This window comes from Sorghum bicolor, chromosome 6 (assembly GCF_000003195.3).
Source record: "Sorghum bicolor cultivar BTx623 chromosome 6, Sorghum_bicolor_NCBIv3, whole genome shotgun sequence".
NCBI lineage: Eukaryota > Viridiplantae > Streptophyta > Magnoliopsida > Poales > Poaceae > Sorghum > Sorghum bicolor.
Genome location: NC_012875.2, coordinates 55,907,934 through 55,920,015, shown reverse-complemented (window position 1 = coordinate 55,920,015; position 12,082 = coordinate 55,907,934). Strand labels below are relative to the sequence as shown.

The window sequence follows — 12,082 nt, the reverse complement described above, 5'->3', positions numbered from 1 at the left end:
TCGATATATACCGGAGATTGTTTAACCGAACACTAATCTAAGTTAAGTTTTTATCTTAATTCTTCACAAATCATGTAGAACAACGTAGTGGATTAAAGTGCAGTAACATAAATCCTTAAATTATTTAGTTTAAAAAATATATACTTTTTGAAAATAACTCATCGCTATCGTGTATATATGGGGGACGTACATGCATGGCTTTCTACGTAGCCAATAAGGCTTTCTACCTAAATTACGAAGGGGACTCTCACCATTTTCTCTCCAAAAGTCTGTATCAACTTTCTTCATTTTTTTTTCTCCCGCGCACAAAGAATTTACTACTAGATTAGATTAGAGGCAAGTAGTATAATAAACCGCCTGCATTGCATATTTGCATTTGTTGTATACATAGCGGGGGCAGCAGAGTGGAGTGGGCCCCTGTTTCTTCGGTCGTGCCGATTTCCACCTCCCCGCTCCCTCCGGTGTGGGCCCCACTTCCCGCGGCTCCTCCACTCCACAATCATCAAAACAGCAACCGCCCCCTCCCTCTCCCTCTCCCTCTCCTTCTCTTCCTCCTCATCACGCCACCAGCCACACCACAAGCGTCCGGCCTCAGAATCGGATCAAAGAGCAAGCAACCGGGGCCGAGAGAGAGAGACGAGAGATTGGAGACCTGCCTCCCCTCCCACCACACTCCGTCACACGCGAGACGGAGACGCGGCGGCAGCCGAGCCCGAGCCCGAGCCCGAGGCCTTGCATAAAAGCGCAAAAGATCTCTCGCTCTCTTCTCCCCTAGTCCTCACCCGTGTGGCCGTGTGCCGTCTCCGCGAGCAAGTTCTCTCTTCATCCATCCATCCGTCCATCCGTCCCCCGTCTCGCTTCCTGCGGCCTGTGGGTGGCGGTTGTCGATCAGCTTACCCTCCCCCGGCCGGCGAGCTCTCCCTGACATGGTCGGCCGGATGGAGCGGCAGACCGCGTCGTCGTCAGCGTCATGCTCCCCCTCCGCCGCCGCCGCCGCCTCCTCTTCCTCCTCCTCGGTCTGCGGCGGCAAGAAGCGCCCTGATATCCTCAACATGATCCGGGTACGCCTGAATTTACTCACCCTCGCTTTGCTCCCGTTCTCCGCTTGTCTGGATAAATTTATTTTATTTTCCATTCACGCGTCGTGCTTAGTTTACGTCGTGCTGATGTTGATCCTGCAAAAGAAATTTTTGGTCAATCGAAGCGTCCGTGTTACTCTGATGTGCATAAATAATTCGTCCAGACAGAATCGATTAGGTGCTCTGCAACGCCAGTTTCTGGTGAGACCATCACGATTGAAAAAAAAAAATCATTTTGACGGTTTATTCTTTCTACCAGTGAGGAAATTAACTAATCGATTAACTTAAGAAGGGTGCAACTTGAAATTAACTAATCGATTAACTTAAGAAGGGTGCAACTTGCTAGTTGGAGTCACAAGATTTCAAGGTCTGGGGCCGCGACTTCCAAGCAAAGTCGGACTTTTGCAACGAGGGCTCCTTTTTGACTGGGTACGCATGCGGCCTAGGCTAGGCATGTCACGCCAGCCGTAATCAACCTGTGTGCCTTTTGGAGCCTTGCTCTGTGAGTCTGCGTCTCCCAGTAGAAGTAGAGGCACAGCGACCCCCTCGTTGCAAATCCTCAGCTCCACCTGCCTCTTGAGCCTGTTCTACCGATGATATATCAGCAGAAGCAAACGAGTAGAATGAGATGTATCATGCCATGAAGTAAATTACTTTGTTTCCTTTTTACAATCAAGTAAAAAAAATAGTACTCGCCTTGGAAAACCTGCCACTTGATACAGATGAAATCCTGTGGATTACATTTTTTTCCTTTCTTTTTGCGGCAAATGGCGTGCAAGTATTAGGAACTTGCATTGCTCGACACTTGTACCACGTGTCTAATCAGAACCATCACCATTTGAGACATGGACCACGGATAAAGTAGCACCTGAAGTGTTGCGATATCTCAAACTGAAGCAGGGAAGATATCCCTCAGCATGATACTCAGGATGCGGCCATGTGCGTTGTCTACTAGGTTTTGGATACTAAACAAAGAGTGCAACTCGTAGTCAGCTACCTGTTGCTGACCTGTTAAGCCAAACCGTTACTGCATTGCAATTTCAGTTCCTTGTTCTTGGCCTGGGGCCCTCCACCTCGATCTTAGCTGGGTGATACGCTTATTAATATCTTCATGCATGCTTATCAATACAGTTTTACATTCCTATAGTGTCTCTGAATAGCATAGCTGTTCTTTTGCAACATTTCTGCAGCTAGCTGTATTGGCAGGCTTCTTTGTTTAAGCATTACTTTTATTTGACTTTAGGAACATTTGGGTATTCTGTTCTGTCTAATACTGGTTTCAGATACTACTATGGACCTGTTTAGTTGGTGGCCAGGCAACACCATCCAACCCCAGACCACCAAAAATGGACGCCTGGGATTGCTGCCTTTCCAGGGTCCAATCCAAACAGGCCGAATGAGCCTTTTTTGTCAATGTGTGTGGAACACTTGCTGCCTGAATCAGTATTTGCTGTTTAGTCATTGTGTATATAACGCTTGCTGCCGGAGTCAGTCTTTTGCTGATGTATTGATGTGTGTAGAACACTTGCTGCTAGAATCAGTCTTCTGTCAATGTGTGTAGAACACTTGCAGGCAGAATGTACTGACACTATATTTGGTTCTTTTGCGTGGCTGTACAGAATGCAGCCTGTCTTAATTCATCATCTACTGATACCGGCAAGGGAAGGAGTAAATTGTCAACCAACAAAGTTGCACATGGATTCCACCTGGTGGAAGGCAAGTCCGGCCATGACATGGAAGACTACCATGTGGCAGAGTACAAGTATGTGAAGAACCATGAGCTTGGTCTCTTTGCCATTTTTGATGGCCATTTAGGAGATAAGGTGCCATGTTACCTGAAAGCTAACCTTTTTAGCAACATAATGAAAGAGGTAAGTGTTACTTTTGGCTTTCCATTCTGTGTTGGAAACCAAGGAATCCATTTTAGCTTTACCATTCACTGTTTCCCTATTCTGGTTGCTGCAGCCTCTCTTCTGGTCTAGTCCTCAAGAAGCAATAAAGAATGCATACTGCTCTACAAACAAATTTATTCTAGAAAATGCCAAACAACTTGGACCAGGTGGTTCAACAGCAGTTACTGCTATTGTAGTTGATGGTAAGGACATGTGGATAGCAAATGTAGGTGACTCTCGAGCTGTTGTGTGTGAAAAAGGCGCTGCTAATCAGCTCACTGTTGACCACGAGCCTCATACAACTAATGAAAGACAGAGGATTGAAAAGCACGGTGGTTTTGTAACGACATTTCCTGGTACAACTTTTGTTGTCTTATCGTTTCTTTTTTTTGAATGCAGCTGTGTTATCGTTTCATCATTGATAATAAGATGCAATTACCTTATTATGTTTTATGGTTTGTTTGCAGGCGATGTTCCTCGGGTGAATGGCCAGCTTGCTGTTGCTAGGGCATTTGGTGACCAAAGCCTCAAGGCCCACTTGAGCTCTGAACCTGACATTAGACATGTACCAATAAGCTCAAATATAGAGTTCGTCATCCTTGCCAGTGATGGATTGTGGAAGGTTTGTGCCAGCTGTTTCCTTTATTAATCTTGTTTGTTCTCATGCTTATGAAAAAAAAATGGTGTACTTTGGTTTCTATTTAATCCTGTACTTCCCTGGGCCTAGATTGAAATGCATTAACTTAGGTCACTTTTGACCATTGCATTATCTGCGACATGTTCTCTCCCTGGCCCCTGCAATAAGCAGGCAAGAAATGGTTAGACACTACGAAATCACCATGGTCTCAAAAAAAACATACCTTATGAAAAAAAAAGACGAGCTCTTGGGTGATTCGTCTATGTTTGATATATTTTTTTTGAAAAGTATGTTCGTACACCAGTTTAATGTACTCTGTATTTCCTTTCTGAATACAGGTAATGAAGAACCAAGAAGCAGTCGATCTCGTAAAGTCGATCAAGGATCCCCAGGCAGCAGCGAAGCGATTGACAACTGAAGCATTGGCAAGGAAGAGCAAGGACGATATCTCTTGCATTGTCATCCGTTTCCGCTGCTGAGTTACCCACTCTCCACGGCACTGATCTCCGATCTTCGCCTCATGATAGCGATTGAGACAATTTGTGTCTGTAATCATCTGCCTTTGCCGAATTTTTTTTCGCTGATAGAATCTGCTGTACCTATCGTAGTTGTGGACAAGTCTGGAACTAATTAGGACAGTGAAGACTTGAGAGCTGGTTGGTGAGTGTGTGCAGTGTGCCCATTCGCCTGTGCATATATACACCAGCGTAGACTGTGCATCCGTTGACTGGGACTTTGCGGGAGTCTGTCAGGACCTAGTGCTTGTGTGCTTGTGATGGTAATGGACCTAATGGTGGCTAAGGAACTTGTTGATATGTAATTTGGTTAAATTTAGTTTTCATGGCTCGCATTTCGTAGGGTAGATGCATCTGATTTCAATGAAACATATTAGTAGTTCAGGCCATCTTTGGAATGAAGGATTTTTTTCCCCTATATCCTGCGTTTTTCTTATGAAGATGAACTGATTCCCGTGGAGTTACTACATTCTTGTGAAATTCGTGTGTCCCAGGTGTTCCAAAATCATGGCTTGTCGTATCCTTGGCATGATAAATTTTGGTACCAATCAGGGCCTTGTTTAGTTCCCAAAAAGTTTTGCAAAATTTTTCAGATTCCCCGTCACATCGAATCTTTAGACGCATGCATGGAGTATTAAATATAGATGAAAATAGAAACTAATTGCACAGTTTGGTCGAAATTGACGAGACAAATCTTTTGAGCCTAGTTAGTCCATGATTAGACAATTTTTGTCAAATACAAACGAAAGTGCTACAGTGTTGATTTTGTAAAAATTTAACAAGGCCCAGACTATGTCTGCGCCCCCAGGTCGGCCTGAGCACCAGACGCCACATGCCGTCTCCAGCCCACATAAAGCCCCGGAGCTGGAGACGGCCAACTTGATTCGGATTGAACAGCCCATCGGATTCGGGAGTCCAGGTGAACATCTCAAGATTGGTTCATTTTGCACGATATACATGAACGGTGTCGTTAGACATAAGAGAACAGCTAGTGTGAGTATGTGATTTATATTGTCAATAGGCTTAATAAGAAATTCATCAGTAAAGATGTATTTACATGGATGGTTTTCTTAACATAGCGTCAGGACAAATAATTTTATTTTTTTAAAGAGTTCTTTATATGATCTTAATGAAGAAACGATGTAAATAAAAGTTTTAGTACTCTGAAAAGATTTAAATTATATTTTAAGATTAACACTTTTGAACTTTTTTTTTGAATAATGACCTTGAATAGAAAAATGGTCTAAACCAAAGTTGTAGTACTTGAAGGGACGTAAAACTTTTCATTTAAATTCGTTTAGTATCTCAAATATGGATTGAAATATTTACTAAAGTGAATACAAAAGAAATGTATTTGAGACTCATTTACAATTGAGTTTGAGGCGTAGTGGTTTAAGGAAGGACTTTGTGAGGCCTAAAGTTGTGAGTTTGATCCTCGTCAACCGCATGCGCGTGTATTTCGTGCAATGACTTGTCACACACGAACTTTGGGGGCTAATTGGTGGGCCTCTCCTGTTATATATATATATATATATATATATATATATATATATATATATATATATATATATATATATATATATATATATATATATATATATATATATATATATATATATTGCTATTTTTTTGCTTGATCTGTAAATTCTTGAAAATTTTACACTAGTAGTTCGTGCAAGTATACTGCCAATATAGATCGATTTATACCGGGGTTTTAGGAAAATTGCCACACCACCATTTTTACTGGTCTTTCACTAGGCACAGCAGGCCTTAACATTTGTTACACATATGTCACGTGACATGAAGTACTACTATTTTCTCAGATCGAAACATATATATATATATATAGTTACCAACACTGGACAATTGGTAGCACTACTAGTACTGATGAGTAGCGAGTACTCCATACCAATCAACTCTAGACACAGGCGGGCATCCAGGACATACATTAGCTTCACAAGACACAACACTATTACCATGCGCATGCACGACAATATATATGTCAATCACTCAAACACGTAGCTGTTCTCGAGGGCTTGGAACACGGTGGACTCCTCCTCCTCCATCACCTTCGCCACCTCCGGCGCCACGTGCACGTACACCACCCAGTCGCCGTCCCCTCGCGCGCTCGGCATCGGCATCACGTACCCGGCGCCGGCTGGCCACGGGAAGTGGTACGACGCGAACGCGGGAAGGCCCGTCCCGAAGTCGACCTTGCGCACCGGGAAGGTCATGCCGGACGACACGATGCACGCCATCGCCTCGTTGCCGCCGGTTCCTCCTAGGTACGCCCTCGCCGCCGCCGGCTTAGGCCGCAGCGCCTCCACCCAGTCCACGAGCCCCCGGAAATGGTCGCCGGTGGCCGCCTCCGCCACCCACCGGTGCACGTCGCCCGCCACGTCGGCGAGCGCCATGCGGCGGAGGTCCTCGGAGCCGATGACGCCGTACGGGATGGTGAGCACGTTGCCGAAGTAGGCCTTCATGGCGCCGCCGGGGGACATGCGGGTGCGCCCGTCCACGACCACGCCCATGCAGCACTGGCTCTGGCGCGGGGACGAGGCCGCCCTGGAGCAGAGCTTCCACAGGTGCGCCGTGAACGCCTCCAGCTTCGTGCGCCCCGGCCCCGCCGAGGCCTTCAGCGCGGCGATGTCCGCGGCGGCTATGCGGTAGATCCGGTTGACGGAGCGGCGGCCTGCTGCGGCGGCGGGTGGCGGCGGCGGTGGCGCGGCGCTGCGAGGAGAGAACAGGCGGTCGATGAGGGCGTCGGTGGACGGCGCGCGCTCATGTGTTGGGTCGTCGCGTGGGGCGACGAGGGAGCGGCGGAACGACGGGGCCGGCGGTGGTGGCGCAGAGCTCCCACGGGCGGTTGCGGCCCACGCGACGAGGAACATGTTGAAGGAGTAGGCGTCGCAGACGCGGTGGTCGAAGGTGCAGCCGACGACGGCGCCGCCGCACCTGAACTTGGTCACCTGCGAGCGTACACGCGTTGCGTGCATGTCATGTCATGCGCCATGCAACAACGAACTACGGTCGATCGTCATCACTCATCAAAGACTCAAAGGACGTTGCGTACGTACGTGATGCAATGCTACGTCATGCAATGCAAATAAACGCATCATACGAGAAACGTGTATTATGGGAAAAAGCAACATTCTTTACGTCTACACGAAGCTTAACCATGTCGTCGATCGATCATACATACCTTGACCGCCGTCACGCTCGCGGCCTTCTTGGCAGGCACCAGCTTCTCAACGCCCTCGTCCACGGCGCCGAGCCGGATCTCGCGCAGCTCGACGCCGCCGGCCGCGGTCGTCTCCGTGAAGTCCACGCCGCGGCCGCTGCAGAGGAGCTCCGGCTCTCCGTCGCCGTTGGCCACCACCTCCCCGGCCAACGGGTAGTACGCCACCAGCGTCTTGGCCAGTGCTTCCTTGAGAGCGGCCGCGGTGGGCGCCGGGTGGAGGTAGCAGAAGAAGAGGCTGACGTCGAGCGGCGGCAGGAGGAGGTCCAGGTTGGACAGCGGCAGGCGGTGTTCCTGCACCGGCAGCGCCGGCGCCACCGTGACGGTCACGGCGCGGCCATCGTCGTGCTCTTTGGTGGCTTCTAATTTCACCATGTTGCCTGTGTGGTATGCGTGTTGTTGTTGGCTAGTGACTTCAAGGGTGAGGATGGAGGAAGTGTACCCTTATTAGTAGGTCTTAGTTCTTCACTTATTAGGTCTTCAGGTTTTGTAATAAGGCGCCATGACATGATATCAGTATTTAAAGGGATGGGGGCGCATGAGGTTAGGTATACTGCACATTTACAATGTAGTGCCTTATTTTATTTGCAAAGTTTAATACGTATATAATGTTATTTTATTTATTTCCTTGACCATCAATCGAGAAGTTCTGATGTGTACATTGTTTCCGTACCTTGTTGTCCATGCTATTATTTATGCACTTATGCTGGTCCTGCAGGTTTGGTGGGATTCTCTTCTGCTATAGACAAAAGTAATGAGAGATCATCGCCGGTCGATCAGCATCTGTAGAGTTTGGACGTATGCTTATATACCCGTACTATCTAGATGGATACTAGTATTGTCTATTAAAATTGAACATTGCATTTTGTTCTTAGTACAATACATGATTTGTGGATCGAGGAGAAAAGTGACATTGTAATGCAATCATATTCTTTGCATTCGATCAGCAAAAGTGACCCCTTTGTGAAAAGTTGCGGAATGTGAGAAAAATGGATTTTGCTATTGAATTTCATGCATCAGTTTAAAATACATATTTTTTATACAAATTATAAGCTCCCAATGCAATGGTGGCATATTCGGATTACAAATAATGCGCAATATCTCTAGCCAAGTTTTAAGCTCAGGACTGTCTTTTAACTGATAACATAATGTAAACGGTTCATTTTTTTTTTTTTTGGGGGGGGGGGGGGGGTGGGGACGGGCTCTTAGCTTGAATATACTCTGTCTCCATCCCAATTTATAAGTCATTTTAAGAATCTTGGAGAGTCAAAGTATTTTAAGTTTGACTAATATTATAGAAAAAATTTAAAAAATTATGACATCAAATAAATATTATTATAAAATAAAAATATAACTAATGAAGAACCTAATGACACTTAGTTGGTATCGTGAATGTTAGTATATTATCATATAAATTTAGTCAAAGCTGAGATGTTTTAACTCTGCAAGATTTTTAGAATGACTTATAATTTGGGATAGATGGAGTATTTCCTTAAAGCTTCTATATTGCTCCTAGAAATCTTGGATCTGGAGCGAGAGGTATGTTGAGAGCATTTAGATGATTCGTTTTGTATATATAGTTTGGACTGGGTGTAAATGTTTATGTCACTTTAATTTAGTCTGTAGTTTATAGGTCAACCTGGATCTCAAAACTGCAGGTGTGTTAAATGGGGCCATATGCTGAGTTTACAAAGAAACTCACGATTACTAAACCCTTTGGGCAAACTAGTTTTGGTGGTACAATTAATATAAGTAGCTTTCATGTGCCAACCATGTCCAACCGAAAAACTTGTGTTACTTGTCAAACGGTTGGGAGAGAAACACGCAAGAAGGATAGGTTCCACACTGCCAGCTAGTGCGGGAGTGACGACGGAACCAAAGCAACCAGTCCACGATTTGGTTGCATTGCTCGGAACTACTGAAGAAGTGTCGTTTAACGCTCGTCAGATACTATAAACCAAACAAACCACACTCTGCCAATGCAATGCATGCAACGGCTTTCAGGTTTCCGAGCGAGGCAGCTGAACTGAACCGAGCAACCACAGGTACGCGTCATGCACGATCTTTTTAATTTTACCTGTCACGTACGCCTACACAGGCCACTGGCCACGCATCAAGCAGGTAGGAGTAAGCTACTCCTATATGTGCCTATGTGACGGTTAGGAACTTAGGAAGTTAGGATGTGACACTTCACATTCTTGTTTAGGACGGCAAGCATATATGAGCAAGGCCTTGTTTAGTTCCCAAAAAATTTTACAAAATTTTTCAGATTCCCCGTCACATCGAATCTTTAGACGCATACATGGAGTATTAAATATAGACGAAAATAAAAACTAATTACATAGTTTGGTCGGAATTGATGAGATGAATCTTTTGAGCCTAGTTAGTTCATTATTGGACAATATTTATCACAAACAAACGAAATTGCTACAGTACCTGTTTTGCAAATTTTTTTGGAACTAAACAAGGCCCAAGCAAAAGACAAAATGACGAAAATGGAGAATATGTAAGCGAGCATGCAAGCAAGCAAGCAACAGCTTCACTCAGCTCCAGCTGTGTCATGTAGGCTCCCTTTGGTAAGGCTCTTACGGGCTTCAACTTCTCTAACGTATTTACTGTTCATGCACTGTTCACGGAAGTTTTTTTCTCTCTCCTATCTCCTCCTCTCATAGAGCCAGTTGGAGCAAATGAAACTAAAAAACTGGCTTCACCTGCTCCCACGGGCTCGGTGAGAGGAGGAGAGATGAGAGAGAAAAAGAGCTCCTGTGAACAGTGCACAAATAGTAAATGCGTCAAAGAAACTAGAGCCGGTAGAAGCTCTACCAAGCGGGGTCGTAGATTCATTCAGCTTCCAGCTCTATAACTGTGGTAGCACCCTAGCATGACACAGCTGAAGCTGGTGGGGCCGAAAACTGTAGTGCTTCACCTCTTTCTTGTTGGTTCATTTGGCACCTCAGGATCCGAAACGACGGAATAATTCTCGTTGCAGATGTAATTAGGTTCTGTTTGGTTTGTCCTTCGAAATTTTAGTTGCTCCTAAATGGTTTAGTCACTCCAAAGTGACTAGAGAGGACTAAAAGTCATTTAGTCTCTCATTTAGTCATAGTGTTTGAATAAAAAGTGATTAAATGAGACTAAATTTAGGAGCTGGGTAAACCAAACACCACTTAGACTATCTCTAACATCATTACCCAAAATATAAGATCCATTTGTCCTTTGACCTTTGAGTAACGCTAGAGCCAACAACGCGACCTAAAAGACAACACTCTCTGCAAATGAGTCTCGAAGAGAGAATATTCAAATTTGGGTTATGCCTCTCCTGGTATCCAAAATAGTTTTTCTATATGGGTACTTTGTTGAAGGCTATAAGTATTATATGTTGGAGATCCATTTTGTGTTTGAGTTTCTAAATGAGTCTCATGTTGGAAACAACCTTAGTGTTGCTATAGTAGTTGTCAAAAGAAGCTGAAGCAGGAGGAACCTATACCAAACTGTACACGTACTCCTATAGGTGAGCGTATATATAGTGGAATCAACAATACGCATTGCCAGAAATCCTGAGACTCCACAATCAGATAGGGACTAGCTAGCTAGGGAGTATATGAATCTTGTATTATCAGCACCACCTACTACTATAGTACATACATGGCGGACGCGATGCGTGCGTGAGCTAGCTGCAGTGAAGCTCAAGCAATCCACGATGAGATGCCGAACCACACCTCCGCACTGGCCGGCGGACCGTCGCCATTCGCATGCACCCCGAACCTGTGCGCGCGGTGCGGCGTCCTTTACCTGGTCCTGAATGCCCGGCTGCCGTGAGCGATCGTCGATCGACCTTATTTTTTGGCCGGCATATCATCGACGACGTGATACCAGCTGATCGCCTGCACCTACAGCAAGTTCAAAAGGGAGGCGTGGCGTGCGCTGACGGCGACGAAGACGGGTAGTAGCCGGGAAAGAGTACACGGAGATTCGACCCTCTTATTTTCTAAAGGCGATCGAGATGATCGACTCAACGATTACGGTTAGCAGAGCGTAGTAAGCGTCGATTAGGAAAATGTTGGAGCCTGCAACCAATCGCAGATCGACATACACAGAAAGCACATAAAGCTACAATTAGCAACATAACCTAGCTACGTAACCACCACCAATATATAATATATATTCCCCCATGCACTCGATTGAGCGCGATCGGTAGCACGGAAATTAGCACGTCAGGTCACCAAAAGCCCAAAGGGGGTGGCTCTCGACGCTAGCTATAAGATCGAATTGGGATCCATCAAGGACAGGTAGCTAGGTTGAACCTATCAGCCTATCTGATCTCGTTTATTTTCGCCCACGATCAAAGAGGACGGATGGACGACCTGCGCGTCAACACTCAACAGGGACAGCCACCTACATTCACTAGCTAGTACACTCGAGCTAGCAAGCTAGCACTCATCAAAACGACATGTTTATCGATCTGCTGATTCCTGCGAGTTATTGGTGAAGCTCAGTTCAGCGCCTGGTGACTTCAATTGGTGAGTGAGTGTTGAGACCCTGATGACCCCCTGCTGATGACAACATCCCGATCGACGGTTAGCTTGGACTTATGATGAGGTTATTATATTCTCGGTAATCACATCCATGCTCACCAACTCTATAAATATTTTCCCCAATTTTTTTGTACAAATTGGATCGGAGCCACTCTACAATTGTTGCATATCTAATCATACAGGTCG

At 45.6% G+C, this 12,082-nt stretch overlaps 2 protein-coding genes across 2 annotated transcripts; one reads left to right on the top strand and one right to left on the bottom strand.

The window, feature by feature from the left end:
- On the top strand, window positions 526-4,541 carry LOC8063944 (probable protein phosphatase 2C 44). The gene is made up of 5 exons (XM_002448455.2): window positions 526-1,061; window positions 2,699-2,950; window positions 3,045-3,327; window positions 3,439-3,593; window positions 3,947-4,541. Exons 1-5 carry the CDS (start codon window positions 927-929, stop codon window positions 4,085-4,087), a joined length of 966 nt encoding a protein of 321 aa, XP_002448500.1. The 5' UTR covers window positions 526-926; the 3' UTR covers window positions 4,088-4,541.
- LOC8063943 (hydroxycinnamoyltransferase 4) lies at window positions 5,920-7,890 on the bottom strand. The gene is made up of 2 exons (XM_002447023.2): window positions 7,326-7,890; window positions 5,920-7,092 (listed from the first exon to the last, which is right to left on the bottom strand). Exons 1-2 carry the CDS (start codon window positions 7,734-7,736, stop codon window positions 6,130-6,132), a joined length of 1,374 nt encoding a protein of 457 aa, XP_002447068.1. The 5' UTR covers window positions 7,737-7,890; the 3' UTR covers window positions 5,920-6,129.